The following is a 23,315-nucleotide window of genomic DNA, read 5'->3' on the forward strand; positions in this document are numbered from 1 at the left end:
TTGGATCTCCTTGCAGTCCAAGGGACTCTCAAGAGTCTTGTCCAACACCACAGTTCAAAAGCATCAATTCTTCGGTGCTCAGCCTTCTTCACAGTCCAACTCTCACATCCATACATGACCACAAGAAAAACCATAGCCTTGACTAGACGGACTTTGTTGGCAAAGTGATGTCTCTGCTTTTGAATATGCTATCTAGGTTGGACATAACTTTCCTTCCAAGGAGTAAGCGTCTTTTAATTCCATGGCTGCAGTCACCATCTGCAGTGATTTTGGAGCCCCCAAAAATAAAGTCTGACACTGTTTCCACTGTTTCCCCATCCATTTCTCATGCAGTGATGGGACCGGATGCCATGATCATCATTTTCTGAATGTTGAGCTGTAAGCCAACTTTTTCACTCTCTACTTTCACTTTCATCAAGAGGCTTTTTAGTTCCTCTTCACTTTCTGCCATAAGGGTGGTGTCATCTGCATCTCTCACAAAATCCTATGAAATATCCTCGGTCAGAAAACAGAGTCACATAGAGGTTAATGAAAATTAAAACATTCAAATAGTTATTTTCAAATGATGTTGTTTTGTGGGTGGGAGAGATAATACAAGTGCTTTGATAATGAGTTGTATTAAAGACCCCAAGAATTTCATAGACTGTATTTTACTTTATACAGATTTGAATCCAAAGGAATGAAATTTGAAGCCTACTGTTTAGTTTTCTTTAATCATTACTTTATAATTGGTTTCAAGGATTTTTTCATAGGTTCAGTTCAGTTCAGTTCAGTCGCTTAGTCATGTCCAACTCTTTGCGACCCCATGAAATGCAGCCTGCCAGGCCTCCCTGTCCATCACCAACTCCTGAAGTCCACCCAAACCCATGTCCATTGAGTCAGAGATGCCATCCAACCATCTCATCCTCATCCTGCAGTGATTTTGGAGCACTGTTTCCCTATCTATTTGCCATGAAGTGATGGGACCGGATGCCATGACCTTCGTTTTCTGAATGTTGAGCTTTAAGTCACCTTTTTCGTGCTCCTCTTTAACTCTCATCAAGAGGCTCTTTAGTTTTTCTTCACTTTCTATCATTAGGGTGGTGTCATCTGCATATCTGAGGTTATTGATATTTCTCCTGGCAGTCTTGATTCCAGCTGGTGCTTCCTCCAGCCCAGCGTTTCTCATGATGTACTCTGCATATAAGTGAAATAAGCAGGGTGACAATAGCAGCCTTGATGTACTCCTTTTCCTATTTGGAACCAGTCTGTTGTTCCATGTCCAGTTCTAACTGTTGCTTCCTGACCTGCATACAGATTTCTCAGGAGGCAGTTCAGGTGGTCTGGTGGTCCTATCTCTTGAAGAATTTTCCACAGTTTCTTGTGATCCACACAGTCAAAGGCTTTGGCAGAGTCAATAAAGCAGAAATAGATGTTTTTCTGAAACTCTCTTGCTTTTTCGATGATCCAGCGGATGTTGGCAAATTGATCTGTGGTTCCTCTCTGCCTTTTCTAAAACCAGCTTGAGCATCCGGAAGTTCATGATTCATGTATTGCTGTAGCCTGGCTTGGAGAATTTTGAGCATTACTTTACTAGTGTGTGAGATGAGTGCAATAGTGCGGTACTTTGAGCATTCTTTGGCATTGCCTTTCTTTGGGACTGGAATGAACACTGACCTCTGAAAAAGTTGAGTTGACATTTTTATTGACTCTGTAGCCAAGATTTTGTCTTCTTTTGGGGGTAAATTTAGGATTTAGTTCTAATAAATGTCAATACTTTGGTGAATCCATGCCTTGCTTTCCCAAGCAGAATACTCATTTCATTTTCTTCAATCCTGTGCAGACCTTTGCCAAATTGCTTACTATACTATTAGATTGTGAAGATCATTGAACCAGGAATCTCACCTTGTTTATTCATTTAAATAAAGATATACTCCAAGGATTTAGTTCAGATCTGTCGTATAATAGGAGCCAAAAAAACAAATGTTTACTGACGGTTGAATGAGTGAATACATGAATGATTTATGAATGAATGAATGGATGTATGAATAAATGAAAGGTACTTAACAATGAGCACAGGGACATGTAAAGCATACTGCATATAGTGAATATTATTCCTAAAATCTTAAATTTATTTTTTATTTTTTTATTTATTTTGTATGAAACGAGATGCCAGTCCAGGTTCGATGCACGATACTGGATGCTTGGGGCTAGTGCACTGGGACGACCCAGAGGGATGGTATGGGGAGAGAGGAGGGAGGAGGGTTCAGGATGGGGAACACATGTATACCTGTGGCAGATTCATTTTGATATTTGGCAAAACTAATACAATTTATAAAGTTTAAAAATAAAATTAAAAAAAAATCTTAAATTTAAAATGACAATTATTTATGTCTTTAAATATCCACTCTGAAGAGGGGAAGATTTACGTCAATTATTTTTTATAAAAAAATACATTTTTTTTTCATACTGACTTGGATACTGAATGAACTTTGAATTTAAATTCAGAGAAAGAAAGGGATTATTTTGGGCATAGCTCCTGTGAGCCTCTGTGGATTTTCATATCTTGTGAAAACTTCAGAACCCTATGTTCAAAAATTGAAAGTATGCATTATATTTACAAAATAGGAAACCAAGATACATTATACAGTTTTTCTATGCACATTATTCATACATTCCACTGTTGGATCAAAAGGACTTTTGGAAACTCCTTGTGAATAACATTTAACAACAAAAAATCCCTTAGAAAAATGTCTTGCAAAGAGAGAAAAGTATCTCAGTAATTTTGAATGCTTCACTCCAAGTCATCTCTTCCATTGTTCAGTGTTTGATGATAATCCAATTTTTTAAAAACTAAATGTTGCCATTTTATGTGTTTAGAGGAAAATTGATGACCAAGACTGACTTAGTAAAGGTTATTATGTGTATCTGTGTTAGTTGTTCAGTTGTGTCTGACTCTTTGCAACTCCACGGACTGTAGCCCATCAGGTTCCTCTGTCCATGGAATTTGCCAGGCAAGAATACTGGAGTGGGTAGCCATTCCCTTCTCCAGGGGATCTTTCTGACTCAGGGATCGAACCCAGGTCTCCTGCATTGCAGCCAGATTCTTTACTGTCTGAGCCACCAGTGAAGCCCTAGTAAAAGATTATTACTGATTATTTCCAGCTCTGACCATGAAACCAGGAAGTATCTAGGATCAATGTATAAATCAATGCATGATACTGAATTGATCTGGTTGTTGTAGTGTTATTTTTACTCTTGCTTGTCTGCCTTTTATTACTCTGCAGAAACAATGCAGGCGTCTCTGGTGTACCAGTGCAGAAGGAGTTCACAAGGGCTGTCGCACTCAACACATGCCACTGGCAGATGGAACAAACTGTGGTCCTGGGATGGTAGGTTTTCTCGAAGGGTGAGTTTTGTATCAAGAGATTATCCAAGGATGTGATTGCTCTGTGTTTCAGCACTCTTCATTATTCACCGTCATATTTTCTTCTGCTAGTTGAATTAATGTTTTTGCTGTATTTGTTTAATGTATGTTTTCAAGTGAACTAGAATTTCAATTTTATCCTTTTTTCAAGATAAAGCAGATGGATATTATAGTTACATAATTACATGGACATTTACTTATGTAAGCATATTATAGTCTTGTTATTAAAAATGTGTCTAGCCATAAGTATTTCAGAAAATATCTGAAATACTCCCAAATTTAAGGATTTACCATTGTATACATTTCTCCTAAAAATTCAGATAAATATAAATGAAAGTTTTAAGTTTCTTCAGAACTTTATTGGTTTTAGTGTTTTAAAATACATTGTATCTCTAAGACAAAATGTCAATCATACTGCATCTTTTCCATTCTAGCATCAGTGATAAACTTATGTAAATCTGCCAACATGATGTGAAGTGACTGGGTTCACCATGATAATGAAATGTGATCTATTACATATACTGATTTGTGGATATTGAACAATCAGATCAGATCAGTCGCTTAGTTGTGTCCGACTCTTTGTGACCCCATGAATCGAAGCACGCCAGGCCTCCACATCCCACTTAGTCAAGTGTGTGATCCTTTTAATGTATTGTTGAATTCAGTTTGCTAGTATTTTGTTGAAGGTTTTTGCATCTATGTTCATCAGTGACACTGGTCTGTAATTTTCCTTCTTGTGATACCTTTGTCTGGTTTCATTATCAGGGTGATGCTGGCTTTGTAGATTGAATTCCAGAGCATTCCTTCCTCTGTAATTTTTTGGAATAGTTTGAGAAGAATGGGCTTCCCTGGTGGCTCAGCTGGTAAAGAGTCTGCCTGCAATGCGGGAGACCTGGGTTCGATCCCTGGGTTGGGAAATCCCCTGGGGAAGGGAAAGGTTATCCATTCCAGTATTCTAGCCTAGAGAATTCCACAAACTTGTATAGTCCATGGGGTCGCAAAGAGTCAGACATGAGTGAGTGACTTTCACACTTCCAGAAAAATAGGTGTTACTCTTCTCTAAATGTTTGTTAGAATTCACTTGGGAAACCATCTGGTTCTGGACTTTCAAGAGTTGGGAGTTTTTAAAATTATTGTTTCAGTTTCATTACTAGTGAAGTTCATAAACTGGTATTTTTACATTTTCTTCCTGATTCAATCAGGTAAAATTGTACATTTCTAGGAATTTACCCATTTCTTCCAGGTTGTCCATTTTATTGGCATGTAAGTGTTCATCATAATCTCCTAGGATCCTTTGTGTTTCTGTGGTGTCAATTGTAACTTCTTTTTCATTTTTTATTTGATTGATTTGCTGCTGCTTAGTCGCTTCAGTCATGTCCGACTCTGTGAGACCCTATTGACTGCAGCCTGCCAGGCTCCTCTGTCCATGGGATTTCCTAGGCAAAAATACTGGAGCAGGTTGCCATGCCCTCCTTCAGGGGATCTTTCTGACCCACGGATTGAACCATATCTCCTCTGCTGCAGGCAGATTCTTTACCACGGAGCCACCAGGTTTTAGCCTTCTCTTATTTTCTTGATGGATCTAAATAATAAATTTTGCTTATCATTTCAAATATCAGCTCTTAGTTTCTTTGATCTTTTCTATTCTTTTTTTGTTATCTACTTTATTAATTTCTTCTCTTTCTGATCTTTATAATTTCTTACCTTCTACCAACACCGAGTTTCATTTGTTCTTTTAATTCTAGTGCCTTTAGGTACAAGGTTGAGGTATAAGGTTTATTTGAGATTTTTCTTCTTCCCTGAGGTAGGCTTGTGATGCTACAAATGTTCCTCATAGAACTGTGTTTGCTTTCATTACATCGTTTAGATTGTTGTGTTTTCATTTGTCTCCAGGGTTTTTTTTTTTACTTTAGTGACCTATTGGTGGTTTAGTAGCACAGTGTTTAGCTTTCACACTGTGTCTTAGTTTTCTCTTTGCAAAATGTTTCTTGTAGTTGATTTCAGGTTTAATAGGGCAATGGCACCCCACTCCAGTACTCTTGCCTGGAAAATCCCATGGACGGAGGAGCCTGGCAGGCTGCAGTCCATGAGGTGGAGAAGAGTCAGACATGACTAAGCGACTTCACTTTCACTTTTCACTTTCATGCACTGGAGAAGGAAATGGCAACCCACTCCAGTGTTCTTGCCTGGATAATCCCAGGGACGGGGGAGCCTGGTGGGCTGCCTTCTGTGGGGTCACACGGAGTCAGACACGACTAAAGTGACTTAGCAGCAGCAGGACTGTGGTCAGAAAAGATGCTCAATATGATTTCAGTCTTCTTGGTCTTATTGACTGCCAGATTCTGTCTTGTGCGGAGACTGCTGGCCACTTGCAGGTTTGATGGGGTCCTGATGTGGCTGACTGCATGGTCAGTGGATGCTTGGTCTTGGTGCTGGCTCACTGGTGGTTGGACCTCGATTCCAGGGCAGTTGGCTGAGGTTCCCAAGAGGTCCCAGAGCTAGTGCCAGCCTGCTGATGGCCTCCTGATGGGTGGTCCAGGTCTTTACACAGCTGGCTATGGAGCCATGGTACTCCCAGGAATGGTGTCTGTGGGGTCCAGGGAATCCAGGTGCTTGTCCCTGCCCACTAGTGGCTGAATCTGGCCTCAGAGCTAGTAGTTGCCCATGGCGAATGGAGCTGGGTTCTGGGGTCCCTGTGTACCTGGGATGTCCTGGAGCTGGTGTTAGTTTCCTGGTGGGTAGGCTAAGGCCCAGGAAGCCCTAAGACTGATCGGATCTACTGGTGGCTGAACCTGGTCTGGGTTCCTGACTTCAGGGCCCTGCTGGTCCCAGAGTCAGTGTGGGCCAGCAGGTGGTATGGCTGGAGCCCAGGGGTTACAAGCGCTGGTACCTGCCCCCTGTTGGATGGAGTCTTCTTTGATGGCTGACTGCAAATCTCTTGGAACTTTGGGGTTAGTGATGATCCACTGGTGGTTGGGGCTGGGTCCTGGGCCCTCTGGTGGTCAAGACCAGCTTTTGGAGTGGCTGGGGTCTCAGTAGGTCCTATGGCAACTGGATGGCTAGAAGATGGGTCTGTGTTCCCTCCCAGGTAATTGCTTGCCATGGGGTGACCCAAAGTATGTGCCAGCAAGCTAGTGAGTGGGGCCAGGTCCTGATGCTAATAAGCTAGCAGGAGTGAAAGTGGTGCTTGCCAGTACCAGTGTCCTCGTGGTGGGATGAGCTCCCTAAAATGCCTTCTGTCAGCTTCTGTGTTACCAGGGTGAGGCCCAGATGCTTTCTTTCTTTTTGGGAAGCTCTCCAAAATCAGCAAATGGGTCTGACCCAGGCTTCTTTCAAATTTCTGCTTCCTCTCTAAGTCTTGAAGCATGTGATATTTTGTGTGTGTGTGTGCCTTTTAAGAGTGGAGTCTCTGTTTCCTACATTTTTCTGACTTTCCTGAAAGTAAGCCTTGCTGGCACTCAAAGCCAAACACTGTGAGGCTCGTGATCCTGGTGCAGGACTCCCAGGCTGGGGAGCCTGCTGTGAGGTTTAGACCTCTGGGTCCTTGGGAGAACCTTTGTAATTCTAATCTAATTATTCTTTCGATTGTGGGTTGCCTACCCAGGGGTGTGGGTCTTAACTACACTATGTTCCCTCCTACCCAACTTGTTGTGGTTCCTTCGTTATATCTTTAGTTATAGTCTTTTCTTCTGGTCTTCAGGTCACTCTCATTGATAGTTGCTCTATAAATAGTTGTAATTTTTGTGTGTCCTTAGGAGGAGGTGAGCTCAGGGCCCACTATCTTTGCCCCATCTCCTGTCTGTTCTTTATTTTAAAGTAAATGAAACTATCTAGTATACTCTCTCTTGGCTAGGAGCTAGTGGGTCAAGCTTCTTTTGTTCAACATGATGGTTTTGAATTTTATTCATATCATTGTGTGCATCAATACGTCTTCCTTTATGTTGCAGTTTAATTCAGCTGTGCCATAATTTGTTTACCATTTTTCTGTTGATAGATAGTTGGGTCATTTCAAGTTTGGGGCTTTTATGTATAAAGCCACTGTGAGCATCCTTATATAAATCTTCTTGTGGCCATATGTTTGTATTTCTCTAGAGTAAATTGTTAGGTTATAGGGTAGGAGTGTGTTTAACTTCATAAGAAAGTACCAAACTATTTTCCAAAGTACGTGAACCATTTTAGACTCACCAACCAATATAAGAAAGTTTGAATTGTTCTGTATTCCCTGCCAATTTATTTTGTTAGCCCTAACAAACTTTTAGCCATTCTAGGGGGTACGAAATAAAATTTAATTCTTATTTTGGCTTGTATTATCTTAATTATTATCAATTTTGAGCATCTTTTTTTTTTTTATTAGCTCACTTAACTATTTCCCCAATGAGACAGTATGAAGAGTATGGGTTTGTTGAAGTCCAGGTAAATATGGTGAGATACCAAGACCTACTTTAAAACCCATGTAGATTAAAAGTAGAGGTGACATTTGGCATAAAATGTAAATCATGCTAGGTATAAATTCCCTTTAAAAAAATTAACTGAAAATAGTGAGTCCCTATACATTAGCCATATTGAGTATTAAGAGGTCCTATTATTCAAGGAAAGTTTAAACAAATATCCTATAATTTTTCCTTTAGTTCTTTTATCTTGTGACTATCTTACGTGGGTGATGTCTGTTAAATGCTTTTCGTAGAAAATCTATTTGCATGTAGACATGCTAAACCCATCTGACAATGAGTTAATTTTACTGCACAATGAACAACATAGCATTCTTTTTCATGGTCTGTTCCTTCAGAAACAAATAAAAAGGAAATGTGCCAGGATTATTTAAACATTTCTGGAAGATGCCCACAAAATTTACATGCACACAGTATATTTTATTTTGAGATTTTGTTTTTGTTCACTTCTAGTATGGCTTTCTCATATTAAATGATTTGTTCTAATGGAGGGCACAAAGCATTTTTTTTTTCTGATAATAATCTTGGTTATAGGATTAATTCATTCAACAAAAATTTGTCAAGGGCTTCCTACATGTCGGATACTATTCTAGGTGCTCAGAATATATCAGTGAACAAAAGAGGAATGATCCCTGCCCCTGTCCTGGAGCTTATATTCTAGTTGGATACTGCAGTATTATGAACAATATAATGGCACCATGAATAAGAGAAATAGAGCAGAAAAGGGATTAGATGTTGTGTGATAGGAGAGGGCAGATTTGCAATTTAAAATATGATGGTAAGGGTGATCTTATGGGAAGTTGCCTAATGAGCTGTTTTAAAGGAAGTGAGGGAGTTTGCTATGAGGACATCGCAGGGGAGTTGAGCTCCAGGCAAAGGGAATAGCCAGACTTCTAAATCTGGAATTTTCCTAGAGTGTTCAGGGAAGAGCAAAGATGACATTTCGACTGGAGTGGAATGAAGAGAAAGAGAGAGAGAGAGAGAGAGAGAGAGAGAGAGAGAGAGAGAGGTGTGTGGGAATTACTAGAAAAACTTTCAGGTGTTACGAGAATTTTGTGTTACTCAGAGTGAGATAATTGAAAGACTTGACAGAGGAGTCACCTAATTTGACTTAATTTTTAAACTATGTTAAAAAAGGATCATGGCTGTTCTGACAACTTTTGAGACTAAACTCTAAGGGCCAAGAGTAGACAAGGAGGAGATGTACTCAGGGAGCTGTTGGAGTAAAATAGATGTTGGTGGCTCAAATCAGGTGATGATTAAAAGTCAACTTTATATATGTTTTTAAAGGAACTAGAGCATTTGCTAATGTATTAGCTATGGAATATTAGAGGAGGAAGAGATAAGATGACTATGTATTTGGCTAATAACTGAGATCCACTCAGCAGATTTTGAGGGGGCAGGTTCAACTTTGGATATGCTATCCTTGAAGTGGCTATTAGACATTGAAACAAAAATGAGGAAGCAGCTGTCCATTGAGTTTGGAGTTCAGGAAAGAGATCTGGACTGGGAGTGACTGATGAAACAGATGACTAGAGGACCATGGTCTGAGCCCAGAGACATTAAGAGATTAGAAAGAAGAAGAAATTGCAGAGAGAAATCATTAACGAGAAAAGAAAACCAAGAGTGGGTAGAGTCATGGAAACCAAGAGAAGAAAAAGTGTATCAAATAAGAAGAATGATTAGCTATGTCACATGCTATGTCATATAAGGCAAAGAAGGCAGAGACTGAGAACTAGCCACTGGTCATGGTGTCCTGGAGGCCACTGGTGATGTACACACAAGCAGGTTCATGGAAAGTGGGATGTGAAAGCCTCTGGCTACAGTCAGGTAATGGCACCCCACTCCAGTACTCTTGCCTGGAAAATCCCATGGATGGAGGAGCCTGGTAGGCTGCAGTCCATGGGGTCATGAAGAGTCGGACATGACTGAGGGACTTCATTTTCACTTTTCACTTTCATGCATTGGAGAAGGAAATGGCAACCCACTCCAGTGTTCTTGCCTGGAGAATCCCAGGGACGGGGGAGCCTGGTGGGCTGCTGTCTCTGGGGTTGCACAGAGTCAGACACAACTGAAGTGACTTAGCAGCAGTGGCAGCACAGTCGGGTAATGAGAGAGAAGAGGTGGAGAGAGTTAGACCACGAACAAAGACAACTCTTTGAAGGAAAAATAGGACAGTAAGTGGTGAAGGAAATGAGATCTAATATTTTTGTTTAAAAAGAATGAGTGGAGTACTTCTCAAACTATCTCTCGTAAAGGACTAGTATTCTTTTTAAAATATTTTTGGTCATTTATAAACATGCTATTGTACAAAATGGTAAAAATGAAATGAAGAAAGACATTCCAAGTGTGAGCCAATTTTTCCTATGGAAAACAACATGGTGGTTCCTCAAAAAGATTAAAAATAGAAACATGTGACCTAACACAAAAATTTCTGGGTATATATCCAAAAGAATTGCATTATTCACAATAGCTGAGAAGTAGAAGCAACCCGTGTCCATCTGTGGATATATGGATAAAGAAAATGTGATATATACATACAATGGAATATTTTTCAATTGTTAGAGGAATGAAATTCTGACACATGCTGGAACATGGATTAACTTTGAGGACATATTGCTAAGTGAAATAAGCCAGTCCTAGAAAGACAAATTGGCTTCCCAGGTGGCGCTAGTGGTAAAAAACCTGCCTGCTAATGCAGGAGACTTAGGAGACAGGGTTTGATCCGTGGTTTGAGAAAAGCCCCTGGAGAAGGGCATAGCAACCCACTCCAGTATTCTTGCCTGGAGAATCCCATGGATAGAGGAGCCTGGCGGGCTACAGTCTATAGGGTCGCACAGAGTCGGACGTGACTGAAATGACTTAGCACGTGTGCAGAAAGACAAATACTGTATGATTTCAGTTATATGAGATATACAGAGCAGTCGAATTCATAGAAGCAGTAGAGTGGTGGTTGCCAGGTTTAATGGGTGCAGCGTTTCCGTTTGGGAAGATAAAGAGCTCTATGTGATGGTTGCACAGCAATGTGAATGTTCTTAATGCCACTGAACTCTACACTTAGAAATGGCTAAAAGAGTACATTTTGTTGTGTGAATTTCACCACAATTAAAAATAGAACAGGGCTTCTCTGGTGGTCCAGTGGTTAAGAATCCTCCTGCCAATGCAGGGGCATAGTTTGATCCCTGGTCAGGAAAGAATCCACATGCCGTAGGGCAACTGAGCCTGCTTGCCTAGACCCTGTGCTCTACAACAAGAAAGTCACTGCAATGAGAAGCCCACACACTGCAACAAAGAGTAGACCCTGCTTACCACAACCAGAGAATGGCCATGACCAGCAACAAAGACCCAGCACAGCTGAAAATAAATGAATAAATAAATATTAAAAAATAAAACATAAGCTGATTTTATAATTATTAACTTTAATAAACAAAATTAATCGGTCAAAATCTTCTAAGTCTTCTGAAAGTTTCTAAATGCTTACTTTCATCTTCTGTACTCATTTTCTCCCAGTTGACAGTGACTAGTTCAAAGACCAGCATCTGTGCATGGACTACAGTTTGATTAGCTCTCATATAGTGGCAACTGGAACAGTGATGATGTAGGACAGATGGGAGAATTGCTGGAGTGGTGAGAAGAGATGAGATTAGGTGCACGATGGAGGGACTGATTTTGGATTTTTCATATCTACTAATGGGCAGGAAGGCTGCGTACTGGGCAGAAGGGATGGTGGGAGATTTTGGGTGTTGGGTGGGTGGAAGAGGTTGTGGGACATTTTGGACACATTTTTTTGTAGATTTCTACTTTCTTGATGAAAACAAGAAACAAAGTGATCTTTGAGACTTTGAGTAAGATAGAGTAGAAAGTTAGCCAAAAGAGTAGGAGAGTGATAGATACCTTTGCATAAAAGGTAGAAACATGGTTATATACCATATTAATCAAATATTTGTTTGCTTCTTTTTCAAAAACACTTTCCATTATTAAGTTTTCCCCATAGGTATAGGTCTTCCCTCTCCAGTGAGACTCCAGCTCTCATAAGCACAGTAAATTTCCTGTTCTTTTTTGCATTCTGTTGATTTATTTACAGTTACTCAGTATATACTCAGGAAATATTCACAAAACGGTATCAAATGTAATTTCATTTCTGAATTGATAACATTCTGCTTAAAGTTGTATGCATTTTCTTCTACTGGTCTTTCTGCTGTTGTTATTATTACTGTGATGTCCTAACTAGATAACACACGAATCATTTCTTTTTGTGTCATTTTCATAGCATTGCCACCATGGGCTATGTGTAAATAAAGAAATGGAAACACGTCCTGTAGATGGCGATTGGGGACCATGGGGACCTTACAGTTCTTGTTCAAGAACATGTGGAGGTGGAATCAAAAGCACAAGCAGGCTCTGTAATCGCCCCGAGTATGTCTTTTTTATGTCACTGTAAATTAAGATTATCTCAAGGCACCAGAAAGTAAACATCAGTTTCATTCACTTCTAAAACTGGAGGTCAGTCTGTAAGTTTCTGAGATTCAGAAAACTTCTGGAATACTTTAAGCCATATTACTCTCTATCTTGGTAGATTCAGACCTTAAAAAAAAAAGTAAAACACTTTTAAGAATTTGAGTTAAGACAGCCGTTTTCTTTCTTTTTTGATTTAGTGTAAATTTGAGAAATAGTTGCAAATAACGACAGTAATATAATGGCATTTTTACTTTTACTGTGCTTTTGTTGAAAGAGCCTGGCCCCTTTCAACTGTGCTTTGGTTTTCCTGGGTAAAATAGGTAGTTTTGTTACCGGTTCTTACTGTTTGGTATAATTTGTCATGTCATATTTTCTTTTTCTTATTTTCATCTTATAGTTGCTTCAGTGTCTTTAGCTTGAATAAGTACTGAAGCACAGATCCTGCTCACCAAACTATTTAAAAGAATTTAGGCATTCCATAAAAATTTTTAAAAATGGCTCCTCTCTTATTATAGATATAAATAAAGAATTTTTAATGCAGAAATATGACATTGTATGAATAGAGTATGACTTAGTTTATTTGAATTTTAAAATAGTTGAATTATGCTGAAAGTCTTCATATAAGTTTTTAATCTTGCAACATAAATTGAAATGGCGTTGGATGTCTATAGATTGATACCATGAAATTCCTTGAACTGAGTGATATGTAGGATATACACAACAAAGAGTCATATATACTTCTTTTTAATTTTAACATGGTGTCATCTTCGTTTGTGATCATCTTGGGCTCACTCTATATGTCTCCCTGCCTCCAAAATGAATAAACAAATCCCCACCATTAGTTCCTTGTTAGTTAATCTAGTTGTGAATAAGACATCATTTCTGCCCTCCGGGCCACAATGTCCATGTTCAAATGGATTTTCTATAGTTCCTTAACCACAGAGTTGCTTCCCAGTCATGTTACGTACTTCTGTTAAAAACAAAAAGTGTTAGTGGGACATCAGTGGTTTTCCAGATCCTGGAAAGGGATGGAACAGTTTTAGAATGAAATGGCAGAAATAACCTTGTACTGATGTGCTTTAAACTGTAATGAATTTGACTAGGCCAAGAAACGGAGGCAAGTACTGTGTGGGCCGCAGGATGAAATTTCGATCATGTAACACTGATTCATGTCCAAAAGGCAAGCAAGACTTCCGTGAGAAGCAGTGCTCTGATTTTGATGGTAAACATTTCAACATCAATGGTCTCTCCCCTAACGTGAGGTGGCTTCCAAAGTACAGTGGGAGTAAGTAATTAGAATGTTTTTTTGCTGTGAACAGTTTTGAGACAAAGGAACAGCTGTGTTCGTGTCCACCCAAATCTGACTTTTTCTTACAGTTGCTGTAAAAGATCGTTGTAAACTCTATTGTCGGGTGGCTGGAACCACTAGCTTCTACCAACTGAAGGACAGGGTTGCCGATGGTACTCCTTGTGGAACTGAAACAAATGACATCTGTGTTCAAGGCCTATGTCGGGTAAGTAAAATTACTGCATTTAAAATGACTTTCAGAATACTGTTTTCCTTCTATTTTTCTAGCCAGATATTACTTCTGCAACTTGATATACATTCTTATGAATTTCAGTGCAGCATCCTTTGTTGCTACCCTGCTGTCTATAGGAACATGGTTAGGAGCTATTGTTTGCCGTCAGGAGTGACTCACGAAGCAGTAAGATGAGTTTGCTGGTTTTGTTTTGCTTATGGTGCTCAAAATCAAGATGAGGGATGAAGTCAACTTCCTAAGATGTCTCAGGACCCAAGGAATGCAAAGTCCTTTCGCTAGTTTGAATGCGACCTTCTGTGGCGACACTTTTTCCCTCTGTGTTGCAAGTGGTGATATCCTCCCACCCTCTTTCCATTCTCCTACTTAAATGCATTCGACAAACGTTTACCAAATTTCTATTTGGGCTCCCCTGGTGGCACTAGTGGTAAAGAATCTATCTTCTAATGCAGGAGACACAGAGACACAGCTTTGATCCCTGGGTCAGGAATATCCCTTGGAGGATGAAATCGCAACTCACTCCAGTACTCTTGCCTGAAGAATCCCATGGACAGAGGAGCCTGGATGGCTACAGTCCTCGGGGTTGAAAAGAGTCAGATATGACTGAGTGCACACACGACTGAGTACACACACACACACTCTGAATACAACATACTGTTCTAGTCACTGAGATGAAAGGATAGAAAAGAACCCCCGCCTCTGACATGGTGACAGATCTGTGAGGGAGATGGGTGCACACACAGGGCTGTGGGCTTATCTGCAAGGTGGCATGTGGACATTGTAGATGGCGTGTCTTAGTCTATGGGGAAGTGGGTAAAGGATTTGGGGAGGCTCATGCAGGGTGTGAGTCTGGATCTAATTATTAGGATAAGAAAGTTTTAGGAAGGTGAAGAAGTAAGGGACCAAGGTTGGAGGTGGCCACCAGCTGATGGTTGTTAGGTGAAAGTGTTTTCCGAAGTCCTTGAAGATCCAAGGATTTGGAGTTAAGCAAGAGGGGTGATTTGATTTGCATGTTAAAATCTTCAGAATGTACTGAGTTGTTAGGAAACTGGAGTTAGGTAGGCCATTTAGCAGGGCTTCCCAGGTGGTGCTAGTAGTAAAGAGCTGGCCTGCCAATGCAGGAGATATAAGAGATGTGGGTTCGATCCCTGGGTTGGGAAGATCCCCTGGAGGAGAGCATGGCAACCCACTCTGGTATTCTTTCCTAGAGAATTCCATGGACAAAGGAGTTTGGCAAGCTGCAGTCCAAAGGATTGCACAGAGTTGGGCATAACTGAAGTGACTTAGCACACATGCACTCAGGCAGGATTTTAGGTGAGAGCAGATGAGCCCCTGAATGAAAGCATGTAAATTGCAGATGGCAATCCTAAAAATGGATGGTGAGTTTGAGAACTAGGATAGTGAATACTGTCTAAAGAATATAAGTATCATCTTGTGAACTCATTCCTTAAGTGGAACTTAATAGGACCAATTCTTCTCCCTATAACCAAACATCTGTTATTACCTAGGTGATAAAGGCCTTGCACCCAAAGGGCTAATGAGATGTTTAGAGAAGCTGAAAATAACTTACAGATTGGAAATAGCTTTCAACTTCCCTGATAGTTCAATTGGTAAAGGATCTGCCTGCAGTGCAGAAGACCCAGGCTTGATTCCTGGGTCAGGAAGATCCTCTGGAGAGGGATAGGCTACCCACTCCAGTATTCTTGGGCTTCCCTTGTGGCTCAGCTGGTAAAGAATCCACCTGCAATGTGGGAGACCTGGGTTCGATCCCTGGGTTGGAAGATCCCCTGGAGAAGGGAAAGGCTACCCATTCCAGTATTCTGGCCTGGAGAATTCCACGGGCTAGTCCATGGGGTTGCAAAGAGTTGGACATGACTGAGCGACTTTCACTTCACTTTATTTGACTTTTAAATGTGAGAAAAGGGCACTTGGTGCCTGAAAACTTGTTTTATCTAAGTTAAACCCAGAGAGTCAGATATAATGAGAAAATATGACATATGTCTGAACATAAAGATGCATATTACTTTCAGAAAATATCTGGATGAAATTTTCATTTTGGAAATATTTACCTTGTAAATACAAGTCATAAGGCCTATGAATTTTTCTTATTCTCCTGGTCACTAAATTTAAAAGAGTGTTCCAAAGAACTAAGTGTTACTGCAGTGTATGCAGAGGGCACCATCTGTGTGGAAAAGAGCTGCATTTGTTCTTTCAAAGCCTTGGGTCAAACTGTGTACTCTCACCTTTATTTATTTACTCATTTGTTTCTGAAACACTTTATTATGATGGATATTAATTTTAAGGAAGTAAGTTATTTCTTTCAGATATGCTCAGTTTATCCCCAGAGTTCTAAGGTCATAAGTTAAAAAAAAAAAAAAAAAAAGTAAATTATCAACGACCTCTTTTTGAAGTTAGTGTAGTGTGTTACTTTTTGTCGCATTTGAATCACATGTCCTTAAAGAATTACTCTCAAATAATCGAAATAGGAATCACTGTCAATATTTATTACAATGTGGATTCTTAGTTTTTAACCTCCAGGAATTTTTAAGAACATCTAAGAATCTATCTTTAAATCCCACACCAGGTGATTTTGATGCAGGAAGTATGTAGAGGATCCTTTAAAAAACTGCTTTTTCAACCATGTGAACAGCTGTGTGAAAATACCGGTGTACATATAACAAGATCATTAGATATTCTGAAAAAATCCTGTTGTATTGAATTTCCTGTTAATTGAAAGAATGTTTTTGGAAAGAACTTTGTAAAGCCCTGTTAGTGGTTTGCTGGTCATTTTAATAATCTTGACTGTAATTATTATATTTTGAAGCAAGCTGGCTGTGATCACGTGTTAAACTCCAAGGCCAGGAGAGACAAGTGTGGTGTGTGTGGTGGGGATAACTCCTCCTGCAGAACAATGGCAGGTGTCTTCAACAGTGCACATTATGGTGAGCTTTGCATTTCTTTCCAGTTTTCTCTTTGGATATAATAATGGGACTATATCATTAAGGAATAATAGTGTTGGTTTGTTATTGTTTATTCTGTATTTTAGTTCAAAATGATTAATTAAATCTTGTACAAGTTGTATGATTGAATTAATGAATTTACCTGCTTAAGACAAGTTTAATTCTTAAAAAAAGTTTAGGTGCATTTATTAGAATAAATCCAGTACAATTTGACATTGATGTGTAAATAGTCCCCCTGTCGTACCAGTTAATGAAGTGTTTTTACTGCTGCTTCTGCAATCTATATTGTATATGTTTATAATCTTTCCAGGAAGTTTGCTTTCAATTATTTTTAATCATCTGAACCACATGCTTTCTGTGTGATCTGGCCTATCTGTTGTTTTTTTTTTTTTTACTCTTTTTTTTTAATTAATTTACTTATTTTATTTTTATTTTCTATCTGTTGTTTTTTATTGATGATATATTGAAACTGATTGAAGGTGAAGGATGAAGCCGTTAACTTAAATGTTAATTTGGAATTATCATTACATTTGATTTTTCAGTAAGTCTGGATTACAGATATAATTGATATTTGGCCATGGCTTCATTTTTCTTGAAAATTTTTATGAGAATATATCAGATATTTTCCATTAAATTTTCTGAGAAATGTTTTTTATTTTATGGTAATAAAATAAACCCATTAAAACTTTCTTTGCAAAATAAATGATGTATGTTTTACAGTTTTATTGTTCAGCTTCAAATTGTATTCACTTGTTTTTGAACAGAGTTAAGGTAGTAAGAATTGATTCAATTAAAACAGAGTCATTTAGATCACTATATTTATATGAAAAGTGTAGAACATTTACTACTCTGGTCATGCTTATGCATCTAAGTTACTAGATGATTTGACATTATTTTTCTAGTTGTTATGATTCTTTATTTCTTGGAAACCGTATATATTTGATCCCTTTTTATCATCAGTGGCACACATTTATCAAAATCCGGTCTGTATTCACTGAAAAGTAATTTTGCTATATAAAGCCGAATGCACAAAATTAGAATTTAACCTTGCAAAATTGTGCTATGAATTAATCAGTTTGCAAATGGAAAAAGATTAAATGCATGTGCAGGTTCTGAACAGCATTTGTCACATTACTGCCCCCTAGTGTTAGCTTTCATCTTGTCACATTTGCAATGCCTTGGAATACTTGAAAAGCATAGCAAAGACGTAAATAGTGGAGCTGGTAGGAACATTTTGTAGTGAAAAAGAATCATGAGTCAAATTGTTTCTGTAGGCTTATAATCTACAACCAGTACGCATTTAATGTATACAGAATAACCATACCATTTATCACCTTATATTTAAATGTGATATCTTAAAGAGATATAAATAAATAAGGCTGCTCTGAAAACACAAGATAATCTCATATGAGACTTAACCTCTTTTAAAACTTCCTCTTCTAAAGTTAATTTCATATTTATAAAATTTAATGTATATGAAAAATTTCAACTCTTTTTGTTTTTATATTAAATGAAAGAGGAAAATCCTAGTAAGAGAAAGGAAAACCTTAGAATAATATCACTAGAGCAGAATTAATTGTTGACTTAAAACCTGAGAGTATTTGGAAAACGATGTGACATGAGTGGTTTTAGTGCAGGAAAAATGTTTCTTGTTTAATGTATATTTGTATATGTAATGTAATGTATATTTGATATAGTGTTTCCTCATATTTTGAGAAGTGCCAGTGTTATTGAATTTGGTCTCATAAAACATTTCTCTAGAGTAAACTTTTTACTTTTCTCTTGACAATTTGTTAGTAGACTTTAAAAAATAATGTAAAATTTGGGGGATAGCTATGGAGATTCCTGCTTACACTGGAACCTAAAAGCTTAAGAAAAATATTTCTCTTTAACGTTCACTATTTTGCTGTTCACTGAGTCTGTGTAAACATCTAGCAATGGTCAACTATTTTTATATCTCCTGGATTTGTGAATAGCATTTGGAATCCTGTATTTTTCCCCATTAGGAAGTATAAAATGTAATAGTATTGGTCACATTTAAAAATTAATGCGTGTGTTAAGTAGTTCAGGAGCTAAATTACAAGATTCATTTTTATTCTATATTCAGAATTTTAAAAGTAAGAGAAATTAGGAAGTGCACCTTAAGAATCCCAAACTCTGTATTTCTAGACAACAACCACTTTTTGTTAATCCTTAGTAATTTGTATAAGACATTGATTCAAAAAGAATAAGCACATATCATCTTTCAGAGATAAAATGAAATTAATTCTGACTATACTATTCAGATTTTTCACTCAGCAGTACTAGCCTCTGGGCCATCTGCTTTTTGTGAAAGTTAACATGTATAAAATTATATTGCAGGTTATAATGTCATTGTAAAGATTCCCCCAGGAGCAACAAACATTGATATTCTTCAGCACAGCTATTCTGGAAAACCAGAAGATGACAATTACCTGGGTAAACATTTTTAGTTCAATGGCAGCCAGTATGTGCAGTTTCATGGAGGTCTGTGGTTGTAAATTCTTGGAAGGCAAGAAGAGCCCCTTGAATAAACATGCAATTTCGACTCAGACTAAGCCAAGTCATCTGACTCCATATATGTGTTCTCTTTTTGAATTACATACCATATCATGTTTTAAAGATACTGAATTAAATTCTGGAAGACAAATTAACCTTTTTTTCCCCATGAGGGTGTTTTAGATAACCAGAGGTTATATTCAGTTAAAGTTGTGTGTGTATTTAGAATACAGTTCTCTAGTTATAAACCTCATTGGGGTTAAATGTTTTTAAAAAAGTGAAGTCGCTCAGTCGTGTTCGACTCATTGCGACCACATGGACTGTAGCCTACCACACTCCTCTGTCCATGGGATGTTCCAGGCAAGAGTACTGGAGTGGGTTGCCATTGCTTCTGCAGAGGATCTTCGCAACCCAGGGATCGAACCTGCGTCTCCCACATTGTAGGCAGATTCTTTACCATCTGAGCCACCAGGGAAGGGAGATGTTTTTAAAATTTTTTCTTAAATATCTTTACCATGTAGTACAAGTCTTTAAATACAGTTTTTATTGTGATTGTATTTTTATTGCTCTTGTGTGACAGAAAGAGAACTATAGTTTCATATTTTTAGATGTTAATGAACATAGTCCTAATATATTCTCTTTTAGCTATTTCTAGAATATACATTCCAGTTGTTATTTACTTTTTGGAAATTGACTTTAAAGTATTTCACTTAGGCCCAGAGATGAAAAGAATGCTTTACAAATCTTTTGTTTCTGTCTGATAAATACCTTAATATTGACTTACATGTAATTCACTAAGCTGGCGATATAAAGCTGATAATGCAAAAACACCTGCCTCACATTAATGAAATGTGAAATATTGGCTCAAGTAATCAATGCTTTGAATTGATTGGGAATCTGAATCAATAATGCACAGCCCATTTCAGAAATTATATTTGGCTTTATAGAGTCAATTGTAGAAAGAACAACTGCTGAATGGATGCAGATTTTCCTTCCAGGGTGGTGAAAAAGTTTCGAAAACTAGTAGAGGTTGCACGACATTGTGAATGTACTACATGCCATCAAGTTGTTCAGCTTAAAATGGTTAATTCTGGTTTCGTTAATTTCATCTCTATAAAAAAAAAAATTCCTAAAGAAAATCAAACGTAAATGTTTTAACTGTTTACATTTAGTAGCACTTCTTTTTATTTTGCACATACATAGATATATGCCATATATATCATTTGGCATAGACATTTGCCATACGTATTATAGATAATTTATGATGTCTCTCTTAGGATCCAAATGTAGATATTTGGTTCTGCTCAAGTTTAAAGATTAGAAATGTTCACTACTAAAATATCAGTATACTTTGTAAAAGAACTACTAATGGAAATATCAAAATCTAAATAGGGGAGCAAAATATATGAGTGGAGTCTTTAGAAAGGACTTGTAATTTGCTTTGGTAACTAAAAATAATGAAAGGTATAGAGTTTTTCTCAGTAAAGTTTTGTTTATTTCCCTTAATTTTAGTGTAACAGGCAGTCCTTTAAACAGGTCTGTCCACTTCTGATAATGTGCAAATTTACAGAGTGATTTTCATTTTGTTGGTTCTTCACTGAATTCAGTGTAGTGTATAAAGACAATCACAATAGCCCACACAGACAAAGAATCACCAAGCATATTTGGTAGTATTCCCTTCAGCATTGGTTTAAGGCGTGTAGTATTTGTTAAGTTTAGTCATGGTAACTTGTGTGCTTTGGGTAGGGTTTCCTGGAAGACCAAATAAGTGTTTTCCAAAAAGATTATTCCACTGAGAAGTATAGTAAATCAGCAAAGATGTATTTAATTAACATGGGGGTTTTATTAGTGTAAAATTTAAAATATTAGACACCCTCTCGAAAATTTAAACTAACAGCACAGTGCTTTACAATTTATACATTAAAAAAAAAAAAAACAGTTTCCAAATTTTATTCTAATTAAAAGCCTGTGAGTTGGGAATTTTTATTATTCCTATTATGCAATTAAAAAGCAAGTAGTTTATCCAAGATCACATAGTAATTAATTGGAACAATTTGAATTTAAATCAGCCGTACCAAGTCCTGTGGTCTTTTTACGACCACAACACTGTGGACACCATGCATTTTTGTATTTACAAAAGTAACAAATTATGAATACATACTCTGTTCCATACTCATATACACATTAAATATTAGTGTATAGATAGACACACATATACTTATTTGATATGCTTGTGTTAATACCTGTCCATGGGAAAGCTCAAGAATCACCAGGGGCAAGAACAGAGGGGGCAGTGGGAGGGTTCTGAAAAAGTAGCCACTCACACAGGCGTGACCAATGATGAACGCCTCCCATGAAAAAGATCCAGATGTTTACAGAGGGAGGAGTAGACAGGCATGGGCTTTTAAAATATTGACCCTAGGATGTTGAAGCTTTATACATGTTTTCCAAGGTAAACAGAACACTACAGCAGCCTGGCTGCCCTTTCTTTCCTCCCCGTGGATGACCAGGATTGATTTAGCTGATCTGTCTGCATGACTTCTCTCTGTTTTTCCACTTCCTGTATGTCTCTCCTGGTGCTGCATGCTTTGTGGAAGATGACCTTCTCAGAAAGAAAAATTATAGAGTGAATGTATTTTCATGGGTTTGGCTGATACGCTGAAGTTTCGCTGCTTATGGGTTAGATACCACTTTATAGTAAAATAAAGTTTATTTCCTCTGTATTAATTTATATTTATATTCTCTAACTGCAGAAGAAAAGAATGTGAATTGTAAATGTTAAAACTGTTTCTGGACCGTTGACTGGTTTTGCTGTTTCATGAGCACTATCCTTTTACAGCATTATCGGACACTCAAGGGAATTTTCTTTTGAATGGGAATTTTGTTGTAAGTATGTCCAAAAGGGAAATCAACGTACAAGGAGCTATTTTTGAATACAGTGGTTCAAACAACTCAATTGAAAGGATTAATAGTACTGATCGACTGGAAGAAGAACTTGTTTTGCAGGTAAATTCTTAGTAGTTGTTACTAAGACAATTTTAATCATATTAGTAAAATATGATGCTTAAGTAAATGATTTGTATTTATTATTAAACATAAAGTGATATCTTTTAAGAATATATCTTTTATGAATTGATTGTGTGCCCCTTTGTATTTTTATTGAGGTTTTGTGTGTGGGTAATCTATACAACCCTGATGTACGTTATTCCTTCAATATCCCCGTGGAAGAGAAGAGTGACCTATTCACATGGGACCCATATGGACCATGGCAAGACTGTACAAAAATGTGTCAAGGTACACTAGAATTAAATAAAAGGGACATAAGTTCAGCTGTGGCATGCTGGTATAATTTGGGGTGCTCTTGAGTCTGGCTGCCTGTGGAACCCACATACTTATACCACATAGACTTACAAAGGTTTCCCGTCTTTGTTCTCTGTCTGCTTTTCTCCGCACTCATTCTGGGCTTCTTATGCTTAACAGCCTCCTTATCTCAGCCCTTTTCAACGTTTTACATCACAGCTCCTTTCCTACCATGTCCTTAATCTCTTTCTCGCAGTTACAGAAAGGTTCGCTTACCGTCACACTGTTTTCTAGTGAAATGCTCACCTTCTTGTCCTTTTTCTTCCATCCACTTTCCCAGACACCCATCTTCTTTTAGTGTTGTGGGGTCAACATTCTCCCATCCTCTTATTTCCCTTCTCTGACCACAGGGAAATGTGTTTGTACTGATGGATGAATAACTGAAAGGAGCACAGGGGGAGATGAAAAAGCCGTGACGTTATAGTAGAAAAGCAAGTGAAGAGACTGGTATCTTTGGGCAGTCTATAATTATGAATACCTGGTTGTGTGATGCTACCTTTATTTGAATCAGTAAATGTTTATTGACAGACTATTGTTTTGGATTATTAGGACCCTGATTTTGCATTCAAGTTTTAAAGTCTAGTGGATGAAACACAAGAATGAGTAAATTTTCTTAATTTTAAACGGT

At 37.9% G+C, this 23,315-nt stretch overlaps 1 protein-coding gene across 3 annotated transcripts in view; it reads left to right on the forward strand.

Annotated features, from left to right (window-relative positions):
- Nucleotides 1-23,315, forward strand: part of ADAMTS20 (ADAM metallopeptidase with thrombospondin type 1 motif, 20) — a 221,432-nt gene that overhangs the window by 83,353 nt on the left and 114,764 nt on the right. For all 3 annotated transcript variants that reach the window (XM_010860747.1, XM_010860748.1, XM_010860750.1), the window contains 8 exons: nucleotides 3,267-3,371; nucleotides 12,125-12,270; nucleotides 13,416-13,597; nucleotides 13,690-13,826; nucleotides 16,675-16,792; nucleotides 19,172-19,267; nucleotides 22,167-22,333; nucleotides 22,492-22,621. In XM_010860747.1, the coding sequence (XP_010859049.1) occupies nucleotides 3,267-3,371; nucleotides 12,125-12,270; nucleotides 13,416-13,597; nucleotides 13,690-13,826; nucleotides 16,675-16,792; nucleotides 19,172-19,267; nucleotides 22,167-22,333; nucleotides 22,492-22,621 (1,081 nt within the window). The remainder of the gene's footprint in view (nucleotides 1-3,266; nucleotides 3,372-12,124; nucleotides 12,271-13,415; nucleotides 13,598-13,689; nucleotides 13,827-16,674; nucleotides 16,793-19,171; nucleotides 19,268-22,166; nucleotides 22,334-22,491; nucleotides 22,622-23,315) is intronic.

This window comes from Bison bison, unplaced genomic scaffold, assembly GCF_000754665.1.
Source record: "Bison bison bison isolate TAMUID 2011002044 unplaced genomic scaffold, Bison_UMD1.0 scf7180017864470, whole genome shotgun sequence".
NCBI lineage: Eukaryota > Metazoa > Chordata > Mammalia > Artiodactyla > Bovidae > Bison > Bison bison.